The sequence below is a fragment of the Glandiceps talaboti genome, chromosome 4, assembly GCF_964340395.1.
Source record: "Glandiceps talaboti chromosome 4, keGlaTala1.1, whole genome shotgun sequence".
Lineage (NCBI taxonomy): Eukaryota > Metazoa > Hemichordata > Enteropneusta > Spengelidae > Glandiceps > Glandiceps talaboti.
Genome location: NC_135552.1, coordinates 12,867,021 through 12,893,554, shown reverse-complemented (window position 1 = coordinate 12,893,554; position 26,534 = coordinate 12,867,021). Strand labels below are relative to the sequence as shown.

At 35.5% G+C, this 26,534-nt stretch overlaps 2 protein-coding genes across 2 annotated transcripts; one reads left to right on the top strand and one right to left on the bottom strand.

The window, feature by feature from the left end:
- Positions 1–1,065: 1,065 nt before the first annotated feature.
- On the bottom strand, positions 1,066–2,127 carry LOC144434182 (uncharacterized). The gene has a single exon (XM_078122637.1). It carries the CDS (start codon positions 2,125–2,127, stop codon positions 1,261–1,263), a length of 867 nt encoding a protein of 288 aa, XP_077978763.1. The 3' UTR covers positions 1,066–1,260.
- A 386-nt stretch (positions 2,128–2,513) lies between these two features.
- Positions 2,514–25,856, top strand: LOC144433585 (deleted in lung and esophageal cancer protein 1-like). The gene is made up of 30 exons (XM_078121903.1): positions 2,514–2,618; positions 3,881–4,099; positions 4,244–4,397; positions 4,682–4,792; positions 5,473–5,582; positions 6,121–6,344; positions 6,755–6,924; positions 7,611–7,784; positions 8,470–8,603; positions 9,147–9,233; positions 9,733–9,823; positions 10,458–10,620; positions 11,342–11,534; positions 12,523–12,864; positions 13,455–13,679; positions 14,264–14,428; positions 14,995–15,137; positions 15,797–15,950; positions 16,602–16,712; positions 17,223–17,353; positions 18,066–18,266; positions 18,887–19,115; positions 19,695–19,872; positions 20,758–21,098; positions 21,724–21,941; positions 22,473–22,773; positions 23,132–23,296; positions 23,728–23,881; positions 24,512–24,635; positions 25,339–25,856. The coding sequence occupies exons 2-30, from the start codon at positions 3,881–3,883 to the stop codon at positions 25,460–25,462; spliced, it is 5,136 nt and encodes a 1,711-aa protein (XP_077978029.1). The 5' UTR covers positions 2,514–2,618; the 3' UTR covers positions 25,463–25,856.
- Positions 25,857–26,534: the final 678 nt, after the last annotated feature.

The window sequence follows — 26,534 nt, the reverse complement described above, 5'->3', positions numbered from 1 at the left end:
GTTTCAGTTTTGCTAATAGCAAGATCTTATGCACCTGTGTCCATCACATTTTTGAATCATATTGGAATGTCAGTATATCATATTTAATTTGTCACTATCTACTTATGAAGTCAATATGTGTGGACAGAGCACGACAAAGTAGACAATTAGGATATAGTCAGTCTTCTCATTCAGAATGTGGAAGGCTGATGCACGAGGGCGCTTCAACTTAGCATACCTTGAGAGACTTAGCAGCAAGGGAGGGATACAAAAAAATAATGAAATAAATTTTACATCTGTAGATATAAATATTAAGAATATGTAACATGTATATGTATGTATCAATATCACTGAATTCATTCTTGTAATAGTGAAGTTACCATTATTGGAATCTAGCTTTTGAATTGACTTACGTAGCTTTTGTCTGAATCACTCAGATGTCATCAGTGTAACGATGTTTTGCCTTTTGGTCAGGTGACCTCCTAGTGGAATCACCTGACAGTAAACTATTGTAAATACATGGGAGATGAACTCATGCTTCTAAATCAATTCTAGTGGTTTTTCCAATGAAAAAGGTTAAAATATTTTTTGGTAGAACATTTGTATTTGTATTTTATGAGAAATATTTGAAAAGTCAAAATGTTTTCCAAGTTTGAATAGTTGAAGACTGCTTAGAGATAAAACAAGATGACATTTCACTTGTTGTCTTTGTACTCAATTACTACTGGAAAGTGAAAAAAACAAAAGTGATTCTTTTCATGGAACACATGTAGAACAGTGGACCACTTATGCTTGATGGTATATCTCAGAGCAGACATCTGGTTCATGTTAGAGTGTCTACTGTTACTCTAATACTATTGCAGGTCAAATGTTTATTTCCAGTTTGTTATAAATATAAACTATAACAGTTTTTTCACCTGACCCCCTAACTTGAATGCATGTGTATTTATTGTACAGTTGGTCCACTGTTCTACACTCCTGCCCTTTTTCATTACTTTAATACCAGATTATTGAAGTATTAAATAAATATATGTACATGTGAGAATTCAGTGTTGTTTCTTTTCTCCAATACATGTTGTCCTAGAACTTTCCTGTCCACAATATACATAAGAGGGCAGTAATTATAATTTTTCAGAACTGTCTCAGTGCAGTGCAGTTATACATGTACTTTCAGTCTTTGACGGTTTCTTCAACATACATGTATAGTGTTATGATTGACAACATATTTATGTCAACATCACTGACAGACATCACCACAAACAACATTGCTAATTTTTTTCTTCACTTTTTCAGAGTTTTCCGCACAAGAGCAAGTCGTTGTTTGTGGGCTTCTGTTGTGGCAGCCTTTTTATAAGGTCTGACTTCATCTGATCCAAAGCCAGGAATCCACATATTCCAGTTTCTCTCGAGGTACAATTGTACATCTTTCGTTTCAACTGTGTTGGCTTTTCTGTGTTTGGCTAACTGACAGGCTGCAGTGACAACATTCTCTACAAAATCATCTGTGATTTGGAGCAAAAGCTCTTCAACATCATCATCCAGTTGTTCTGTTGGATCAACCTCCTTGACAAGGTCTTGAAGTCTTCTTTTGTTTAAGAGCTGGTTACTGTCTGGACTAACACGGCCAGCTGGAACAGACACGGGTGCTGATGTCCCTGGGACAGTCATTGGTCTACTAATTGTCACTGGCTGTGGTGTTGTCACTAGTTGTTGCTGCTGCTGCGCACCAGTGCTGTCCATAATTGACATAGAGTTGGTACTCCCCACTGGTTTTATCATGTTTACCATCTGCACCGAGTTCCCAGCTGCTGAGGTTGTGATGGAAGTGACTGCCGTTGGTGGGGGTTGAGTTTGTTGTGCAATCACTGCGACCTGTGGCTGGGTGACTTGCTGTATTTGTGGTTGCACTTGTGGCTGGGTTATTGCTATTGGTGTCATTTGGATCTGCTGTTTGCTATTTTTCAGTTTCTCTTGTTCCGCCAAAGCTCTCGCGTGAAGGTCTCTCAACTTTGCCAGATCTTCCTGCTGCTTGGATGAGTGGGGTCCTGGTCCTTGTAAAGCAATCTGTGTCTCTATCTCCTTAATGGTATCTTGCAATGTTTTCCTACCTGTAACGGTAGTAGATGCACCTGTCTGAGGCGTCGTCATCATAGAAAATAAAATTCCGCTCACACGACTCGCGTTGTTTTATGCCGCATTGCATGCTCAGAATCGACAAAGATTTGGATTGAGATTATAATAGCAACACATTGATATTCGAAATTACATTGTCATTTTATTTAGTTAAAATAATCGCATCATTTAACATTGGTCGATACATTAATCGGGATAAATTCCTTTTATACAAATGATTATTTTGTGACAGTAGACCATTCAATATACCCAAAATTGTTTTAAAGTCATAATTTGTAATAGTCGAATACAATCACGAATGAAAGCTGAAAGCAAGACTAAGTGAAACAATCTTTCTAACTTACCGAGTGGAGGCGCAGTTGCAAATTCACTGGAGGTAGTAAAAACCGTACACACAAAACGGGATCTTAGCAACAAACATGGCGGACACTTGTAAATAGAATAATCAGGAAATTTTAAAACGGTAATTTTTCCAGGAAAGTAGAAGGACAACCATAGTTGACAAGGTGAGGAAACAGCGAACTATCATTAATGTATATATTGCAAACCATTTTAACCATCCAAGATAATCAAACTCTATGTATGCACTGTCAGTTTAGTCCGTTGTAGTTGTACACAACGTTGGTCGACGGATAGTCATGAATTTCATGGCTCTAGTCTAATGCCCCATCCACCTGGGGAAATCAGTTGTTATATGAATAGTAATCGGAAGATAATTACAACGTATTAGTATGCAAAATTATATAACGAATAAGAACACATCTGTATTACATTTCATACTTCTGGGCTGGAGGGGTAAATCACAATAAATTATTATGGACTATGAATGGGGGGGGGGGGACCTGATAGTTTTCAATGGGCTATACATTAGATGATTACGGTTTCAAATATCTACTAATCTACTCCAAATATCTGGAGATTTCTATAAGGGATATTGTCTGAAATGGGACAATGCAATGTTGTGTACATTGCTTCATTATTTAATTTATGGTCAAATATATTTATAGTATATGATTAATCTTAAGTTGTTGTAGATTTCCCTAAATTTCCTTGGACATTTTTTTTTTCATTGGGAGAATATGATAATGTAATTATAATACTATTTGAAATTAATGAAGAACAAAGAAAACTCATAAATTTTACAAAAAATATAACAAATTTAATTTGAAAATTATAAATAACAACAAAGGTGTGTGTGGGGGTTAAATCATGAAAATACATTAGACATCAGATAACAAAGCTAATAATTCAACAGTGGGTGATTGAATTCGGTTCAATTTGAGGAAATATCAATATAATATAATTTTATTATCATATTACAAATTTATTTAGCGGGCACAGGTATAATTATGTTACCCTTCAATACTTTCTTCATCCATCAAGAAAATAAAAAAAAAATGCCTGAAGGTTTTGGCACAACTAGTCAAAGACTCATAGTGACAAGACCCCTCATGTGACTTGTGTTTTCCTCAGTTGAATGAAAAAAAAATACTGGGAATAATACATGTATGGACAAGTTGTGTTGTACAGCACTCTAAGGACATCATGAATACCATGTGTATGTATTTATGGTCACATGTCATATACAGTGGTTTCCTAAGGTGGAGCCCTGGTAAAATTACAAGGGAACTCGGTAGATTTTTACCTGCTTACTACATTAACAAACACAACAATGCATACCATTTTGAAGAAGAAAATTTCAAAAAAAAACCTGGACTGATATCATAGTACATGTACTTATAAGCAATATTATGTCCTTTCTGTCTAGATGTCAGCTAAAGTAACACGCCTCCCAGAGTCGGAGCCTCCCATGTACTTACAGAGACCATCATCTGGCAAGTCACAAGACATATCTCATGTACTGGCAAGTACATTCAGGGAGTTGTTCACAAGGGACTTTGTAGAACAAGAAAGAGTGAAAAATCTCAACATTTCCAGGAGTACAGATGATGAATATCATGAAAGATATGTGGAACAGCTCAGAAAAGTAAGTATTACCAAATAAATACTAAAGAAGGATCAACACAACAAAATAAAAATTTGATTTTTGTAAGAGACTCGATAACTCTCTTTTCATTGATGTAATACCATAGGGTAGTTTAAATTATAATGTACATGTTGTATACTACAGGTCCAAGCTGAGAGAGAACGCAGGATGGCGGAGGCAGCCATGTTGGAACGTCACATCATGCAAGCCCGTGCCCGAGCCATGACAGCAGATGAAAGAGACTTAAACAGAGCAGCAGAAGGATGTAACATGTATCATGATCTAGGTTTACCTCCAGGTGGGTTCTCATATTTTTTATAGTCCCTGTGCCTCCACTTTCTGGAAAAACCCAGATTATTTTACTTGAATATGGTAACAAATTTAGTACAACATGATAGACAATTATTGTCACTGTGATCCAATTCTAAAATAAAGATGTGAATTCAGTAAAAGTATCAAAAACTAGAATTTTGTACAAAATTTACCACAAGTACATTGTAAGTGTGTACATGTCCCAATTTTCCATCTGGAATTACAAGTTTTATTTTTTCCCCCCAATTTTATCTTTTTTAACATTTCCAGTGGACTCCAACTATAAGCACTGCCTTGATAGTGAAATGTTGAAGAAGCATCATTTGATAGTACCTGAAGATTTCTCTACAGCTGAGAGACCACGAGCACCACCACCAAGAGGTTAGTACCCCCTCTACAGGCAGAAATTAGTGTAATGTGAGGATGTACCTTCTCTATGGGCTGACACTGATATACCATGCGGAGTTAAAATTGCATGTAAAAATATTCAATGAAATAAGTGTGTAAATATCAGTATGTTTTCACAAGAGCTAGTTGTGTTTGGCAATGTAGTATAAAGTAACTAAGTTCCCCCAAATTTTTAGTGGGTTTCCCCACAATAATGTGGTGCAAGGTATATGTAAATCTATGTCATTTTCACCCGATTTTCCTCCCTATTATTAGAGTACACCATCAAAATTATGGTATGATTTATGGAAATCTGTACAGCTTTTACTAAAGTAACCCTCTCTTTTAGTACTGAGATTCACAAACCTTTAATAGCAAAACGCTAAGAATTGAATAACCAGTAAAGAGTTCTGGACATGTTCTGTATAAAAGAACGTTAATGTGTATTTCTTACCAAACAACAAGAGTAAATATTGTAGTCAGTAAAATGTACTGGTAGTTACTTTTGAATGGTAAATTAGAAACAATTACGACACTTCAGTCCAAATACTGCTGCTGCAGACCTTTGTCATGCAATGATTTAATTATTATCATTCATGTCTCAGAGACTCCAAAATTTTGTATATTTTATTTATGTTTGACGTTAATTTCAATTCTTTTTTTCTCATAACCAGCTGCTTCAAGACCTCACTATGCACAGCAAACTGAGACGTCAATCAAACATGTGGAGGAGGGGTCACCTAGATTAGAACCATCTCAATCAGGGAGTGGTAAAAGTAGATCTGTAAGTACACCATTTATCAAACAAACAGATCAATATTGCATTTTGCAAACAGGAAATCTATCCTGCATACAGTGAGATATTGGGCGAGTTCAGGATTCAGTTTATCCTGAATTCACCTGATGTTGATATGTTCAGACTCCTTAGGTAACAGGTAATTCTTGTTACCTGAAATAGAGTTTTATCACCTAGGTGCATCATAAAAATTACAATTTGATTTCTTGGTTGACACCATGACATCCACACTATTTGCTAAACATGTACTACAGTAGGTGTGTGTGAGAATAAGCCAACTCTCTTCAATTTTTACCCACTAGCATGAGGTAAAGTGCTATTGCAGTTACCAAGAATTGATTGAACACCAGAAGAAGGACAAATTTCAGGATGTTTTCTCTATGTAATCATGATAATACAAAAGAAAATAAAGCAAAGTTTGAGAGATTTTAGAACTTTGGTATTGAGGGAAATTGGTCTCATACACATTCTACCTAACCAAGTACGAATCACAACAAAATGACAAACTTCTTTTATTGCATTACAGAAAGGAGAAAGGAGAAGTGTTGACAAATGGCAAGAAAATATGACCCCAAAGAAAAGAGAAGTTGATAGAACTGATTTAGCTCTGCTCCATCGCAGATCCAACTTTTTACGAAACCCAAGGCACAGACCTCCCTCTGCACCAGAAGGTTCCAAAACATTAATAAAACCAGACAAAGTAGTCAAAGAACTAGGAGGTGCAAAGGCAAAGGTTATCGATACAGAAAAGTAAGTTTTCAAGTATTTTCTTTTAAACCGGAAATGTATGTGTAATTTAAGCCTTACAAGGCCATGTCTGCATATACACATATATGCAGACATATATGCAGACAGTCCCTTCCAGATTCCCAGGCCACATCTGCATATATGCAAACAGTCCCTTCCAGGTTCCCAGGCCTCATCTGCAGGTTAATCATTTGCATAAGCCCAATTTTCACCTCTTCACCTTATATCTGGGTAAATTAATATTCATTTGACAATATAAATATATATGTAATGGGTGGATAAGCAAAAAATGCAAATTAATTGTATATTTTATTATTTCTTTCAAGTTAAAGTTGATATCGTAGAGTAGGTAAGATTCTACTCTGTAGTGGAAAAAAGTTTTATATTTGTTATTTTATTTGACTTCATTTCAGACCCAAGGAACCATCCATTGTTTTCCTAGCATCTCCGGAAGCCGTGGTCTTTACGTCTTACCAAGTAGGACAGGTCTACGAAATGACTCTGGATCTAAAAAATGTTTCAGCTGCAAGTCGTCAGCTACGTGTTATTCCTCCAAAAAGTCAGTATTTTTCAGTTGGACTTGGTAAGTACACCCCAAACCCAATGTTTGACATCAAAGTGAAACTGCTGCAAAAAAAAATGATGTCGTATAAAGTTATTGGTGTAGTTTATCTTGAAGTTGATATGTTCCAAGCATGTGATGGCGAGTTAATCAATGCCATGTTTGACAAAATTGTTCTAACAGTTCTGCTTTTCCAGTTTTTGATGATATATTTTTAGCTGACGAGAACTTTATACTGTAGGATACATCGTGTCATTCCACCCTCACCATTTGACCAATGTGTGAGGGCATCCTGTCACTTCATACCTTACAGACTACCGGGAACTTCTACTGTTCTTGTACACACATTTTAGTGCTGCTTTATGTACTGCCATGGACTGGTTGATCTTCAAAATAGAAATGTTAACCTTCACTGTCCCAAACCTGGCATACTCTGGTGTGATTTCAAAAATCATGGCTGTTATAATTTGGCATCCCAAATATGGCAAATTATACATTGTGTTCAGTACAATTAGAAACTTCCGATATCATGTATAGTGAAGGCTATAAATCGTGGTAAATGTTATGAATATTCATTATTACCATTGACACTTTTTTTTAGGAGAAGGTGAATCCTTGTTTAGACCAGCTAATTAGCAATACCCTACCAACATATAATGTACTTTGATATTAACTTTTCTTTCTCATTCTCATTTAATCAATTTCAGGTAAATTTCCAGGTGAACAGGGCATAGTAGCACCTGGTATGAGTGTACAGTATAACATTCGATTTGTACCAGACTCTCTGATGGACTTTGATGATTTTATTACTGTACAAACACAGTCCAGTCAACCTCTTATTGTTAAATTATTAGGAAGAAGAAGTCCACCAGTTTTAACATGTAAGTATTCGATCAAATAAAAACCATATTGGTGCAAAATGTAGTTGGTAATACCAAACAGTCAGAAAAATCCTTTTTTTTTTCTTTTTTTTTTAAAACTTTGTATCACTTTAATTGTAAGCCTTGATAAATATTGTCTCAGTATCCAGTTGAAATGTCACTTGTTAATGGCACTCTGTCATACTATCAATTTGTATTGAGATAATAACTATTTTGCCACAAGTGTCTTGTTCTGCTTATGCATGTACTAATATGAGTAGTATTTCAGAAGGGTGCAAAAATTGTCTATATTGCAAACACTTCTTGAAAAGTTTCCCATTTCTAAGATGGAGGTTTGGCGGCTATGTGTATGAAATGACACTGTAAACCTGGACATTTTCACTAAAGACTTATTTTCATGTATTTCGCCAGAAACAAAAAACACAAAAATAAGTAGTCACTAAAATGCCTTCTTATACATGAATATGATGTACCAGTCTGGTAATTAGTAAAATTAGTCTTTGAGAACTAGCTGAAGACAGTCAAATTGCAAAAAAAAATTATATTGGCTAAAACATCTATAGGTTTTTACAGGATATATGTATAATATAATTATATATTCAATTAATTTGAGAAAAATGTTTTTAGTGTATGTATGATTTAGTGTGAATGTCTCTGATGTTTTCTTTTGTTTTCTATTTTTCAGTACCACAAGAGATTGACTGTGGGCACTGTCTTGTTGGTGGTTTAAGAATTACTCATTTTATTGTAAAAAATTTAGGAGGTGATGGCAGATTTTGTATCATGCCAAGAAAAAGTTGGCCAACAGCAAAATTTCAGGTGAGACATCATTCCTGTTGAGTAATGCATTCATACTGTACTGCAATCACTTTATTAACTTAATCTGAAAACAGAAAAATATAAGTTTTGAAAGTCAAATCAAGACTAGAAAATTCAAAAAAAAAAATGTAGTGGTTGTATGACTTGATATATTGTATATGTTTGGAAACAGTGAGAAATGATGACTTCATAATCATCACATTTTTGTGAATTTTAAAATGAGAGGAAAAGTACAACATTTTATAGATAGTTGATACTAGTAGTTGATTTTGAAGTTTTTAATTGCAATATGACAGGAAAACAGTGACTTGTTTTCAAATCTATTTATCTGTATAGTTGTCTCGTTATTTTGTTTAAAAACAAAGTAAGCAAGAAGAGAATCCCACTTGTTTTCAAATTTCTCTCTCAGAAATGTTTAATATTTGTCAATGATACAGACAAAATAGGAAACAAAGTAAATAGTAATCCAAGGATTCAAACTTTGTTTAGTGTTCAATTTTGTCGTTAAACTAACTATACATAAATTGTTTGTATATTTTACAGTCAGTATCCCAGGTAGTTGATACACAACCATTTGAAGTCAGACCTGCTGTATTTGAGCTACCAGGAAACCAAGCCATTATTATTGAAGTGAGTATACATTTATATCTAAACATTTCATGTGTTTTAGGGACAAGGTTAATAGTTCAGTGTAGGATAAAAAACTCAATTCTGTTAGTTTGAGAGTGGGGTTGGATCATATTTGTTCTCATCCTACAAAAAAATGATTGTAAAAATATTTCTAGCAATTGTCGTCAAATTGAGAAATAGAAGAATTTTTGCCATAATAGTAAATGCATAGAGCTATTTATACTTTGTTGCATACTGGCTTTGTATTCATCGAATCATAGCACTACATACTATTACTTACTGATTTGAAATTTACTGTGTTGTCTGAGACAGTTTTCAATTTTGGCTAAAATGAGGGGGGAAGGGATCTGAGGCCTGACTAAAAGAATTAAGTTTTTTATCCTACATTGAACTATTGATCTCAACCCTTAAATACGATACAAAATCAACTGTTATATTGTACACCAACTTTATCAATCTTCTTGTCATTTCTAAATCTTTTATTTTCTTCTTTCTACAGGTTGCCTTTAGTCCTACATGTATAGAAACATTTACACAAGAAATAACAGTAATCTGTGATAATTGTCAAGTCAAACATTTTACACTCAAAGGTAGGTTCTTTTACACTTTGCAATGTGTTGAATTTTGTCTTTTTTAATTTTTTTGGTGAAATTTGGTTAAAATGATAGAAATTAACACTATATTGTCTAATTTAGGGTATAATTTATAGGCTTTCAAGAAATTAAGGGTTTCTATAGTTCAACAATGTCAACAGTAGATAATTGTTTTGTTTTTTCTCCAACGTTAGCCATTTACATTGAAAGTTATATGCTAAAGTAAAGGTTTGTATTTCAAAATGACACAGGGAAAATGTAAACAAAGTTGTTTTAAAAATCCTATGAAATTCAAAATATACAAATAGAGAGAGAACTATCTGAGCTTTGTAAACTCAACACTATGATGTACAATCTTAAAATCTCAAAGCATTTTAGCAAAAGTACAGATAGACTTTAAAAAGTTATTATCACTTCGTGATAGGATTGTTGAACGTGAATCTTCAAAGTTACATCAAGGTGTTGTTTTATTTTAATTTAGTGATGATCTGTAATGAAATTGCTCACCTGATGATGCTCTGTTAAAAGGTTGAAAGCTAATCACAACTTTTGGAAATATTTTGAGTTCGACTTTTGTTGAAACCACCCAGTTTTCATTTATGTCGTTGTACTGGTGATTTCTGTACTGTAGGCATAGGACAGAATGCCGGTGTAGAGTTGGCCTCTGTGAGTGAGGGTGAAAGTTTTGCCTTGCCTGGTGAATTATGTGATGTCACAGCACAACACCAAGTGAAATTTGATACTCTGAACCCAATGACATACACTCAGAAGAAACTAGTCATCAAAAACACCACGTAAGTTATGTAATTTAGAAGTACCCGCTAGTCAATATTTTATGCCTTGTGTTGTAGACACAAGTATTATTTCACATGTTTGGAAAATAAATATGAACAGAAACATATTACGAAATCATTCAGAATTATTTGTGTGATTTGATGTTTGTATAATATGTATTGTTTTTCTGTTTTGTATTTGTATGTTTTTATATCTTTATGGAACATCTTGATGGCCTGAAATAAAGCCATAATAATAATTATAATAATAATAAATGCCAGTCACTTTGACTTTGTGAATATGAACTCAAGCACAATGAAAACTTTTCTCAGTATTCTTGAATAAATTATATTCAGCAGATTTAAATAGGAACATTGGAGATGGACTGATTTTATCTTGCTTGCATTTCTGTATAATTAAAGGAACCAGAGAAGTCATTTCTACCATGCTTGCATTATGCGAATTCTTTAAAACAGGGTTATAAAACTTGGCAAAATTGCCTTTAGGAGTGATCTGCCGAACACTGGGAAATAAAACAATGTTAGAAGCTTCTCCTTTGTTCTTACAGCTGAACTCAGCATTGTGTAGGCATTGTTTCAAGAGGTTTGTAGCTCCTAACTTTGTTCATTTCCCATCATGCCTCACCTTAGTGAGTTTTGAAAACATGGCATACAGGAAAGCAGGCATAGATTAGTCCTAATTAACTTAAGTTGAATAACATTTTGCCAATTTCTATTCCAGAGATGTAGAGTTACCTTTCCAATGGCAAATATTCAAACCACATATTGACAGCCTAATGTCTGAGGATACAGAAACTTCTAGTGTGATAGAACGCATTGCGAATAAAGAAAGCATGTTTTATGTCACACCTGAAAGTGGTGCCTTACCACCAAGTCAAACACAAGAATACACCTTAACATTTGCTCCTATGACTGTAAGTATCTACAGGTTTTCTTTAACTGATTGCTGGATGATGCATTTGCAGTGTTCTCCCCTACTATAGAGTAATCATTGTGCTGTGACTGTCCTCGCCACCAAGGTCGCTGGTTTCTACCATTGCATCCTTCAAAAGTGTTCTACCATCCTTGAGCTTTAGTAATCTCTGAATGACAATATGATGTTGTCACATGAAGTAAATGGCTGATCCCAATGTCTATTTGTGTGTGTGTGTTAAATACTACCGGTAGTATAAACATGTCGGAGTGTGCTTCAGTCTTGAAAACACGTACCCTCATGAAAATCATTGTGCAAATTTTAGTTGTGATTTGGAAACCGTTATGTAAATTAGCCACAGTCCTTGTGACCTACCCAGGGGAGAACACTGCATTTGACTGACACGTTGGCCAGCGTTACAAGCAATAAAATTATGTGTATTACGTAAGGCTAGTACTGGTTATGACCATTTTATCAATCTAGCCAGTAAACTGTAACATGTCATTGGTCTTGTTCACTTAGTTTGATTTTGTAAAACTGATTTATGTAATGCAATATATCGAATTAAATAACTGCATATCTTTCTGTTCATTCAGTAAAACATCTTGTCAGTAAATATTCATTGTATGGTACAACTAGTACATATAAATGACACTCACTGTACAGAATCTAGTACTGTAATCTAGTCTTTGGGGATAAGGTCACTGAAAGTTTTTCTCTTAATTCCTGAAATTATTTATAGCCTTAATTGATAAATAAAATTTACCTGATGTTGCCATGGCAAAATCATCGGTCACCCTGGGAGAATAAAAATAGAGCCCCATCATATATAAGGGCTATGGGGAGGCAACTAATTCTGATTTCCCCCTATAATGCTGATACAAGAGCCTATGGGTAGAGCCCTGTAGGAGATAGCAAACACATTACCGTCTCAGTTTACTAGCTGGGAAGATTGGTACTCACTTCACTTTGTATACTTCGCCCATCAGGTTGGTACATACCATGATGTCATACACCTCATCCTCCAACAAATCCCAGAGGTGTCGTGTCAACCAGATCAAGATTCAGCTGAGCAACAAGGAGATGGAGTTATGAGGACAGAAAAAGTACCCGGTCAAGAAAGTCGTCCTCAGTCAAGTAGCAACAAACCTAAAACAGCTGATTCAACTACTAAAACTCCTGAGGATGTGACTATACCAGTGAAGGATGTGACAGGGTTGGAGATTGAACTGAAAGGAGCATGTGATCCATTGAATGTGGAAGTCAAACCCTATGCTATCTTTGTACCAGGACAGTTATTGGTGACGACAACCATCAGAAGACAGTTTCTGGTGAGTTTCCTTACACAAAACTTAGAGTCCAAAAGTATACAGTAATTTATCACTTATAAAAGCAAATGTCAATTTCATAAGCTTCTCTTGTACTAGAAATAGTAGAATGAACATTAATATCATGTAATCATGAACTTTGATTTGATCAACCCTATTCTGTATGACCTAGCTGTCCATATTAGACAAACTTTCTCTTGAAAATGTATGTGTGTATGCGAGTATGTGTGATGGTGTACATGAGGATATACAATGTATATGTGTATAGAGTGTGTGTGTATGTGTATGCTTGTGTCTGCAGTGTGTGTTTGGGTATGTGTATGTATTTGTGGGAGGAGGTGGTGTATATGGAGATTATACATGTGTATGAATGGTGTGTGTATATATGCAAGAGTGTCTGTTTGACGGCATGCATGAAAGTGTACACATGCACATGTAAGTGAGAGAGTGATTTAGAGAGAGATAGAGAGTCACTGGGAGGGAAGGGAGAGGAAGATTTCATATTCTAGCTGCAGGCATAGTTTGCTGAGAAAATGTCTTTTTTTGTCGTCCTTTCACTAATTCATTCATACATGTATTATTTTTTGCATCAGATGGAAAACCACAGTATGGTTGCTGTATGTTATCGCTGGTCTTCGTTACAAGATTGTCATATTATTGAAGTAGAGGAACCTGAAGGTGAAATACTGGGTGGTGAAACACGAGAAATGAACATGACAATAACTGGTGGTATACCTGGTAAAATTGACCACACTTTAATATGTGAAATAGAACATCTAAGTGAACCACTGACTCTGAAAGTACAGGCTGAAATCAAGGTATGTCGGGGAACTATACTCCAGGAAATAAAGTCATTTTCGTAAACTATGGGTTCTTTAGAGTCATTTCATGATTTTGTATCAACTACAATTTCTTGCAATTTCAGAGTTCATAACTTCAATTTGATCTTGTGCCTTTATAGGGTATCTTTGCTGTGGGCCATTGAATGATGGGAGTCAGTAGAAATTATACATTCATGGGTGCACAATGAATATTCATGAGAGATGTTTTACACTGAAGGGAATATGCACTTAGGAGTCATGAATATTCATTGTGGAACCATGGATATATTATTTCTGCTAGTTAATTTATGGTACAGTGTTTGGAAAGCTATACCAATTTTACCAGATTGTCCCTCTCAGCTTTAAAAAAGGTTCCAAAACCTTGGCAAAAATGCTGACAAATTTATGAACATTGTCCATCTTCCTTTTATGCACAAAGTGTGAAAAAAGGAAAAAAATCAAGGCATTTTTTGGCCATCCACTTCATATTGACTGAATGTTATTTTGTTGTTGCTTATTTCACCACAAACCAGTAAATATCTACAAGTTTGTGACCTTATTACTATTTCCGAACGTTTCAGGGTCCTGAGGTTGCCGTAAGAACACCATCATTAGACTTTGGTCTGGTCAGGTCCAGTGAGAGTGCTTCACAAGAAATTGTTCTTGAAAACACATCTCAAGTTTCAGCTAAATGGACGATACAAGAAAGTCAGGAATATCTAGCAAGAGACCCATCAGGTCCAATGGTAAGATACGATTAAAAACTGATTGTTCCTGGTGTGTTTTGCCTTCTCAAAATAACTGCTTATAATGTAACACTCAAGTTCATGTTAGTTACCTGCATGCTGTAACTTTGTCTTATTTATTGTTAAATCATTGCGGTGTACCAAACCTTTACATGGAAGGGTTGAATCTTTACTACGCTGAATTAAATCTCCACACGTCATTGATGGTACCATATACACTGGCTTGATGTCCATGTGTAAACAGTCATAAAATAGGTATAGAGCATGTACTTGTTTGTCAACAAATTGTTTGTAAATATTATTGGATGCTTACAAGGCAGTCACCTGTACCTCAACAAGTACAACAGCACATTGAATACTAGTCGATTGCAAATGTAAAAATAAAATTCGGGGAACAGCTGCATGCATTATTGCTACATCATTAGTTACTTGTAAAATATCATGTATAGCATACTTTCACATGAATCAGGGCCTGACTTCATTTTCATTTCCCAAGATGGAGAACTTCCACCTCTTGGATCAGCCATAATCTCATGCTACCCTTCTATTTTTTTTTGTGTCACTAGGCTTTGTCAGACTTTGTTTTCACTCCATGTGGTGGAGAACTGCCACCTCTAGGATCAGTCACCATATCTGTGTTATTCCAACCAACAATGTGTAAACGCTATGAGACTGTGTTTGAAATCGGAGTTGAAGATGGCGTTGATAGGTAAGAAAATTACAGAAACTTAGAAAGAAACTAAGGTACAACAACATCTGTTATTTCTACTAAATGTTGTCCAGTAGAACTATTACAAAATGTTTTACCAATAATTTTAAATCATAGTAGCTGTTCACTTTGACACATTTTTAGTATATGGTTCAATAAAATCTCCTCAGTAACTGACTCTGTTTAAAAACTCTTTTAAAAAAAAAAAAAATGATAATAGACAGATGCAATAATCACATTTATATCTTTGGAATTAGCATGGATACATGATTTTGTAATTTGATAACTATTTTATGGTCTTTTTAGTTTTGAAAAGGAGAACAATTTGACATTGTTGTAAACCACAGCCTCTTTTTTACGGCACCGTCCAAAACGTGCTGCCAAGAGGTCCCAAGTACTTGTTATTTCGCAGTGTCACAGAAGAAATAACAAATCTTTTTTGCGAGAATGCAATTTGATGGCCATCTATTCATTTGATTTTTCTCACAGTCTATCTATCACATGAAACAGAGACATTATTTCTCTCTCAATTTGCAAAATTGTGCAAGTTTTCTTTTTCTACGTATCCTTTCAGCATAAAATGGTTTTTTTTCTTTCTAAAACATCAAGTTTTACTTTTACTAAAATGTATGTTTGTTTTCACTTTTTTGTGGTTATAGTTTTTTATCAGCATGTGGAGAAGTACAGCATCCACAGGCTTGTTTGTTGTCGTGTCAGTTAGAAATGCCAGAAGTCTACGTTGGTGTGTCAGTCACAAATACCATTACACTGCTCAACCAGACATTGTTGGATACCATGTATGAATGGGGAGAGGTAGGTTGGCAGGGTATCTCAGATTCAATACATGGCTTGTAAGAATGAAAATGTTGGCTACGTCTCTCAGAATTTATAAAGACTTTGCAAGGCTGAACAAGATGAGAGTATGTCTCCGATTCAAAACAGATCAATACAAAATGGAGAGAGTAGACTGCCTGTCTCAAATTCAAAACAGATCTTATACATGATGGTCAAACAGTTAGAGTGACAGGCTTGTAATGTACATGCTGCTGTTTGAACCTTGTTGCTGCCATTTGTTTCTGAATGACTTACATCAGTGGGCATGATTTGAACTACAATTGTAGTAATTGTATAGTGCCTTTAAACACAGGGTGGGAAATTCTATATGAAAATGTACCTACATTGAAATAGTTGGTAGGGTTACTCAGATTCAGTTTAGATTTTGCATGATGAAAGAATGTATGGAATTTAAATCATTCAGGGTATATATGAAAATAAAACATTTCTCTACAGTACTAATTATTTTTTGCTTGATGCATATTTCTAAGTATATATGCAAAATGTAGGTAGTACTATGCTTTTTGTCACAATGTGGAAATTTTCAGTTTTCATAATTATGATGGAATTTTGGCACACTATTAAAATGTATTGGTATCTTTATTAATTGCTCATTTATCATATTCACAGCTGGAGGGCAGCAACGCCTCAGATTGCAGCATCTCTGTTGAACCAAAGTGTGGTAGACTTGGAGAGAGGGAGAAACTAGATATACAGGTGACATTCACAGCACATCAACAGGTGAGTGTTTGACTAGTTAGTTTCTTGATTTTGTTATAAGTACAGACCATTGATGTATTAAATGTACTTGTGACCACTTCCCTTCCCTGTGATTGTGAAATGACCAATTGATGAGGTCACAATGGGACGAGCTGTTAGTTTTACAGCTTGCCCAGATTCTTTATATCTATCCCTCGCTGTTTTGGGGAAACTTACTTTAATACCATGTTATGATGTAACACTTTTGTAGCAAATTAGTAGTATGTGGGAGTAATCTATGAGAATGTTAAACTCCTCAAAGTTTCCAAGCTATTAAAATCATAGAAACATATGAGATATGTTATTTTATATGAAAGGTCTCCCATTTTTAGATATAGAAAAATTACAGTTGTCAGTGAGATTGTTCAATACCCATTATACTAGTATTTTACAGGAGGAAGTATCGTATGTAAAGATAAGTTTTACATGAAGAATTGTTTTTAAAAAGGAATGATCACTGATTCAATAACCCCTGCTATGTTTTCTTTACAGGGCCTAGTAACTGACTGTAAATTACCATGTTACATCAAAGGTATGGAGAATCCCATCTACTTGGCATTACTCTGTGATGTTTTAGGTCTGTCTGTCACTTACAGAACACCGAGGGATATCTCTGACATAAGGTAGGTAGACTATGCTGTAGTACAACAGAATCCCAAAATGCGTATATAAGTGTCAGTGTAACAATGCTCGGGATACTAGCATGAGTAGTTGTGGTGTTATCTATGCCTGTACTCCAAATATTGAAGTGAGTGAAAGTACAGCAGACACAAGAGTTAGTGCAAATACCCCAAGTACACAGAATGGTATCCTCATGTCATAGGTTATCCAAAATAGTCAAATTTCATTTTAAAAATATAACTGTACGTTCACCTTATTTCTATTAGAAGGAACACTTGCATGCTCAAGTATGTATTGTGATGTTTTTTTGTAGTGCACTGTCAGATCACACCAACATGCTAGAAATTTGACAGTTCAATGACTTCACCAAATATGATTGAACTTGAAGATATTCTTTACGTGTGTTTGGAAAATTTGCAGTCTTGTCATTTTATTCAACTGTTGTAAATTTGATGTACTCATCATTTTCATTTGCAAAGTACAGTTAAACTCATTGAAACCTGTTTGATTGTCTGGAATTATATACAGACAATGTGTTGTTTAGATACTCACTCAAACAAACATTTATTTATAGTTCCCTTCATATTTCTTACCCTTTGCAATAACATAATATGCTTTTCGTTTTTCTTAATTGTTCATCACTCGTACAAACTAAATACAGATCTGTCAACATATGCTTACTTCTGTCAACATCTGCTTACTTTTGATTTACAGATCTGAGCTTTCTGATGACACATTGATTCTTGACTATGGTCAGAATGTGGAGCTAGGCACCACTCCCAAACGATATGTCCACATAACCAACAACACAGCCATTGCAGCGCCATTCAATATGTCAGTGGACTACTTCATAGCAGGCAAACCACCTACACCACCTGAATTAAAGAAGGATGGCATCAATACAAAAACTAACGGGTAAATGATTTTGTCATCATCCCTGCTTTATGTACTCTATAATCTGTTCCTGTTCACTATGTTTCCAACAGAAGTGGACTGTCCGATACATTTGATAGATTCATAAGTGCTTCAGTTAATATAGCAAACATTAATCCATCAATGTTGCAACCAAATAGAGTAATGTTGATACACCATAAGAATCCAAATGAATTATGATAAAGGATAGATAGGTAGCGTAATGCTGAACAATTCAACTACTGCTAAGATCATCATTGATATAAATATCCATAGACAATGTGATAATTGTATGTAGTCCTTACAACACTAAATGCAGGTGAAAGCCCTTCCTCTGACATTGTTAAGCAACCTGATAATCTACTATGTATAGACTGTGAAATGTAGTACATATATGATTTTGACATTTGACCTTGAAGCAGAAGGTCAAGGTCAAATGGCATATTTTCAACACAAAGACATACCCAAATCATATCAATGATGCTGAAGTCATGTATAGTAGATTCAGTACTGCATTGACTAGTTACTAGATGATAGAAATATAATAACCTCATTAAAACTACAAAATTTCTACAAAATACCGCAGAAATTAATGTATGCCAAACCTACCATTTGATTTACAGACAACGGAGACCAATGTTGGGACGTACAGCAAACTTGTCGGACCCATCAAGTAAAACAGCTACCAGAGCACATGCAGACTATTCCAAGGCTGTACTGCGTGAGGGACATGGTGCAGCATTTGTCATTCAACCAGAAACTGGTATACTGCCCCCATTTGGTGAGCAGGTCTTAGAGGTGACAGCATACACAGATATGTGGGGACAATACAACGATACTCTCATTTGCAAGGTAAAGGTCAATTATTGTATCCACATGGAAAGCTGTAGATTGTCTTTGCTAGTCCATCTAGATATATAACCCTGTTTACTGTACCCATGTTTACCACGTATTAAATTATAGACTCTTGTCTTGTAATGTTTTAAGATAAAGTAAAACCAGAAAAATGACACACACTCTTTAATTTTGTTGTGCAAATATGACATCTGTAATATTGTTTATATATAAAAAAGTATATTTTGAGTGTTTGCTTCAATATTTGCCCTGTATCATTTATACAGTTTAAATGCTATCAAGTTTTATTGCTCATGGGCTAGGATAGATTAGTTCTCCTCCCTGTAGTTTACCAACCCCTTCTTCTAGGACTTAGCAAAAATGTATCTTCTTGAGCAATTCTAGTAGGTCATTCCTTTCCAATGCCCATCTTGTCAAAGACCATTACACCCCAAGCTCAATGCCACTACCGATGGAAGTGATACTTATGGGTATGGGTGTTTGGGAGCTTACGTTACTCCCGTGTATACATCTACATACATTATTATGCCTTATATTGACCTCTGACCTAAGATATTTGACCTTTGATCTCAATAGATTGATGAATTGGATCCAGTGACCATACCCATTGAAATGACAGTTGAGGGATGTCCACTAAACTTCCAGATGATGGCAGCGCTGAAAGACCAGATGCCAATTGTCAGGTTTGGTACCCATGTGTCTGGTGTACCACCTGTCAGTCGACCAATGAGAGTTAATAATACAAGTCCTTATGGTAAGTTAGCTAGAAATTTGAATATCTGTCATGAAATGAACACAACCATAGTATAAGCTGGTATTATCTTCAAGTTGGCAATACGCCATACTCTCTGTTCGAGGAAAGATAAAAGATTTCATGGTTTAGCCACTAGGAGTGCTGTTCACAGGCCGTTTGGTGACAGGAGTGAGGGCCAGATTAGTAGAGTATTGTAGCATAAAGACAGCATCACTTAGTCTCTATGTTGTTCCCACAGTACTGCTTTATTAGTGACTACCAGTAGCAAAATATATCTAACCACTACTGTAATCCTCTTTTTAATAAGAACATTCAGAGTTCTTTCACACACATTTCATTCACTGTTTCATGCAACCAGTGGACATGAGAAAATTTTCAAGCCCTCACTTTGCTAAATCTAGTGCACCCTCTTGTGGTGATTACCAGAGAAATGACTGGATCTTCAGTAACTGGAATATGACATATTGGGTGTATGTAGTTTTCTCAAAGGACCATAAACATTTTTCTATTCTAGCAAATTCTCTTCCTGTGGTAAAAGGGTCAAAGGGGGAGGTATTTCATAATATTGCAACACAAATATTATTTACTTAAAAACTGCAATTGATGGAAATGATATGTTCATAAATGAACAAATATTTTCTGTTTCATGGCCCTTGTACACTTCCTCCTGTAGGCTACAACAGACTTATTAATAATAATTCTTTGCTTGTATCAACTAATAGATAAACTTGAAAGTCTGTGATATGGTTGTTATAAATTGTATAGGCTACAGCTTTGTATTACTTTACTCATATGACAATCTCTGTTATGTCTTGGTTGTATGATAGTTAGAGATAACAAGACCACAAAGACATGTCATGTAACTGTTGTCAATTTCCTTCTCAGATATCCGTGTTGATTGGGAGACATTTAACCTTGCCGAAAACGACACCAAACTGATTGACTTACTGGTCAACATTGGTGATCCATTCCCTCTCCGAGATGCAAACGGTGATGAAATCATACCACCTGAAGTCAAGGAACCTGTACCAGTAATAGAACCACCTAGAGATAAGTTTTATGCCGAGACACCAGACACAGATCTGACTGTACTGGCACCACGTAGTGTCCCTACAACACATACTACAGACGACGGCCAACAACTGCCAAGACTGATCTCAGTGAAAATGAGAGAACATGAAGGCAAACCCGGCATTGAACCATTTGATGTCCAACCAAGACAAGTGGTATGTGTGTATGTGTTATGTAGATGCAATCATGGTTAACATATAGAAAGGGTTTAAACCTTGGAATACTGTTAATCAGAATTGAAGAAGCATTCACTAGTTTGTGCTCTTCATTTACTTGAAATCATAATCCTGTTTAAATGTCAAAATATGCATCATTAATTCACTACCAATATCCACATTATTTTTGCAAATTTTTTTTATGAAACCATGTATTAAATTATTACTGGTACAACGACGGTGTTCATGATGGTTTTAGAGTGGTACCATCACAGTTGTGATCATCTATACCTGTTTTTTTTTACTTCATACCAGCATAGACAGTGGGTAGTTCATCTTCAGGGAATACATTTTGGATGTACATACTGACAGATGTAGAATCCAATTTTTTTAAAAATTTACAAACCAAAGTTTCCGCTACTTTGTATGCAGTAACAGTAGGGAGATATCATAGACAAACACTTACTTTAGTGATGGTTTGGGGCATACAGGCTATGCAGCAAGAAATATATAAACTGCTATATCAACCATGTTCTGATAGACAAACCCACCTAGCTGCTATAGTAACCAAACCTGAATATAACTGGAGAAATACTAATATCTGTACTATTTTCCTGTTCACCAGGTTATACCAGCTCGTAGTCACATCATGTTGACAGCAAATTATACCCCATTTACTAATTCTATGGTGGAAAGTGGTATTGATTGTGTGGGCTATGGTTTAGGCTTTATGAGTCTGGATAACAAAAGGGTTCAGAGAATTGGTGGAAATGTTTCCAGAGAACAAGCCCTGGATGTGCCACCACTGAGACTTGATTTCACTGCACACGTCAAGCCGGCTTTGTAAGTACACTGTTAATCATACTCTCTTTATCGAATACAGAGTCTAGTAAGGATATGTTATATGACATCACAAAATTTTAGAAATTGCACCCATAGTTTGGTAGGGGTGTGCTATCCTGGTGCTAAATCACAGAATACATTTTAGACCAATTTGAGAAAAAATAATATAGTTCAGACCAAGTTTTAATTTTGCAAGATTGCATAGCATTATGAGATGGATTTGGACCAAGACTAGATGACCCAATTTTTGGAAAAAAACCACACTAAAAAAAACCCTATCTACATCCTCATTTTATACCGAAAAGGATGCCATATATATTATTATTATTAACATTGAGCCCCCCCCCCCATGCTTACTTGACAGAGGGTCACATCTACTGTACGCTCACACACAGAGGACACACACGGGTACAATTGCATGTAAACATTTTCTTAGACAGCACAGTGAGTGAGATGGCTATGATATTATTCAAAGATATAAGGAATGATCTGATAAATCTGTCTGTCTCGCTATCCATCATCTTCTGACAGGTTAACACTTGAGACTCTGGACGACGAAGGCATGGTGTACAACACAGCAGCCAGTGACCTCATGCAAGATGGCCGTCATCTCAAACAGTTCTTGAAATCACAGAGCTGTAAACTAACAAACATGACAGAAACACCATTGAACTTCAAACTGATGACTGAAGAGCCATTCTTCTTGATGGGTATGAACCCTTCAGCTGAAAACACCAGAAGTAGTTCTCCATCCAGACAAAAATCAGCAGCTAAGAAACATCTGAGTACAGAGAGCCAAGAATTTACCCTCAGACCACAGTATAACCTTCAGGTAATAAAGTCTCATATGTCACTTTTCATGTGGACAAATTTCCAATTATTTGTGGGTTTTTTTTAATCTATGCATACTAATATACCAAATTTACATAATCCAATGTAGCAGTGATACAATCAAACTTAGTGTTGATATAATTACACACAGTGGTGATCTGATCCTACATGGCTGATATGATCAATCACAGTGGTGATATGATGACACATAGCTGTGATATGATCAAACACAGTGGTAATAATTGTCAAACATAGCATTGATATGATCAAACACAGTGGTGATATGATCACACAATGTGACCGTATATATATTTTTGATATGTATGTCATCAGCATGATATATTTTTCTTCCTACACAGGCAAAGGTAGTTTTCTGTTTAACCATGGACTTGGTACATGAATATCTGAATGTTTTGGAAAGTGGAGAAGAGATTGATGGAATGTCTTTACTGGTGACTGAGTCTGAGAGAAGATTGTGTATTAGGGACAACTTACAAATGAGATTTAATAATGACACTGTGCAGGTAAGAACTGTAGTATGGATAGTTGTCATGATGCTAGTCTTGCATGGTGATGACGGTGGTGGCTGGTGGTAGTAATGACAATGATGACGATGGCACATGGCAGCGGAAAAGACAACAATGACAATGACGACAACAACAGTGGTGAAAGTGACAATGGTAATGATGATGATGATGATGGTGGTGGTGATGGTAATGATGATGACAACAATTATAAGAAAATGAGGAAAAGGTTGATGACAAATATGACAATAATAGTAACGATGATAATTACATTGGAATACTGATGTAACAAACAGTTTATACCACTTCAGACATCTGACAGATGGCAAACTTACATTGTGATCCAGTTTTGAAATTCAACAATCTCATCAAATTAAGTGTACTACCGGTATATGATTCTAATCTGTCATTTTATCCACACATGATTACAGGAACTACCACTGTATGCAACTATTACTATACCATCACTTGAACTCTCTCATGAATCGTTGGACTTTGGAACATGTTTAGTAGGACAACAGAGAGAGCTTGAAATATCCCTGAAGAATCCCACTGGCTCAGCTAGTTACTGGACTGCTATTATGGGTAAGACTTCTCTCTCATCCAATCCTGTCTCACAAGTATTACAGTTACTTTGAAATTCTGTATTCCAAAATTACTAAAAACAAATTGTATACAATAATTGTGTAAAAACATAACTAAGGTTAATTTGATTATACCTTTATGAGGACAGCCTTACTTAATTCTCTGTACCCCATGACCCAACCGACTCTATATTCTTCAATCTGGTGAAATTAAAAAAAGAATTGACACCCTCTATGCTATGATTAGAAATACATAACAACATCACTGATTGCCAGATGGCAACTCCACAAGCTTCTCCACGAGTAGAAATTATCGTTTATTGCTGGAAATTTAATAAACCAAATGATTCAAAGTTTCCTTCTGACATTAATCGACTTTTCTAAGTCATTCAGACTGTTAAGTATGATTATGAAGTGAAAGTATCATAAACATGTACTCATACACTTTGTTTAAATTTTTAACTGACTGATTGACTTATCAACCCATCATTTTTATGGTATTATGATGAGAAACATAAAATTAAGTATGAGTGGCCGAATGTTTATTACAACAATCATGACTGAATGTTGGAAGACTTTCCATCTGATGGGCTGGCAATCAAGTAATCTTTCTACTGTTATTTGTCAACAGATAAATCGGCAAGTAAATTTGAACCTGGAATGTTTGCAGTGGTACCAGCTAGTGGATTCTTAGAGGCACATGTAACTCATGTTTCCAAGAGTAAAACCTACATCAAGATACAGTTTACGGCAAAGTAAGCATTATATACATATGTTGATTGATCGTTATGGCAACATCATATGTCTGTTTCCTCGAGGAACTGTGGGTCATCCCAACACAGGCTGTTTTCCAAGGGTGACACCCAATTGTGGGACACAGTTTGTGTTGAGGTGACCCACAGACCTGAGGGAAACTGTTGTATGATATTGCATGAGAACGCTTAGTCAGCGTGTGTTTTGTAACACACCACATCATTTCCTGCATTTTGGTAATATTTCTATAAGGTGTTATATGCCAGAGGTACATATTACGTAGTACGTAGTACTGAGTATAGCAACATGATGGAAATATTTGTTAAATAGAAATATGAGTATATACATACGACAGTACAATATAGTTACTTTGGAATGGTAAATTGGAAACAAATGTGATGTTTCAATTCATCTACTGTGGACCTTGATCGATCACGCAATGATTTCATTATTCAGCGTTAATGTTTCTCTGTGAACCGGCAGAATAATATGTCTGGAGAGAAACATTAATGCTGAATAATTAAATCATTACATGATCAAGGTCTGTAGTAGACTGATCAAAATGTCAAATTCCTTTCCAATTTACCGTTCCAAAATAACTATATTGTACCTTTGTATCGATTCTTGTAACCGTGAACAATATATTCTCCAATATCTGCACAGATCTAATCTTTCTTCATTCTGTATCCTTTATAAAACTTTCAGGCATAATACGGAATACGAGTGTGTGTTTGTATTCCAAGGAATGCTGGGAGAAGAAACTAGGAAGTTGTATATCAGAGGTCAAGGGTCATATGATGGAAGACATGAAGCTTTAGTTGACATATAATAAATACAGACATTGATCACATGATCATCACATGATCCAGTTTCACCAACATCAGTTTGAAGGGTCATATAACTGAAAACCTGATGTTTTGGCACTAAAGTAATGTTGACATTGATCACATGATCATCACATGATCAATCTGACCAATCTCAGAACAATATAGTTTTGAATCTGAATTCCGTCCTGCAAGAGTGTTACTTCTAAATCTCATGTGTAATTTGATGTATACTATAAATACATATACAGAATCTGTACAGGAGACTTTGATTTTAACTGCATTTTGATATTATGAATATGCATAAATTGATGTATATGTTTGTATGATACTTGTAACCACTTGATGATACATGGTTGACATTTGTATTATAATATTAGAAGTGTAGAAAAGTTTGTTCGGAAATAATAAAGACTTTGTCTACACCTAGGGTATTATTATGTGTTGTGTGGCATTGGTGTGCATGTCATATACTGGCATGTATGAGAGCCAGGACACTGATAAGATTATTTGAAATTTTTCCGAGGGAAAATGCCACACCTACCCCATTCCACTGTACTGAGTTATAATCCATAATACAGTTGAAATGGGGTTGGTGTGGCATTATACTGATATAATGACATTTTACACACACACACACACACACACACACACACACACACACACACACACACACACTCACACACACACACACACACACACACTGCTCACTAACCCAAAATAAACAATTCTAGAGATGTTTACCAGTATTTACAGAAAACAATTCAAGCCATTAAATAAACCATCAAGTACATGCACAATCATTTCAACAAGCCATGATTTCTACTGTACAGTAAATGAACAGCAATGCACTTGTTGATTTGATGTACAGGATCCTGCTGTATGTGCATGTGACCGTGTGTGTGTGTGTGTGTGTGTGTGTGTGTGTGTATGTGTGTGTGTGTGTGTGTGTGTGTGTGTGTGTCTGTCTGTCTGTGTGTGTGCATCCATGTGTGTGTCTGTGTCCCTACACACACACACACGTGTGTGTGTGTGTGTGTGTGTGTGTGTGTGTGTGTGTGTGTGTGTGTGTGTGTG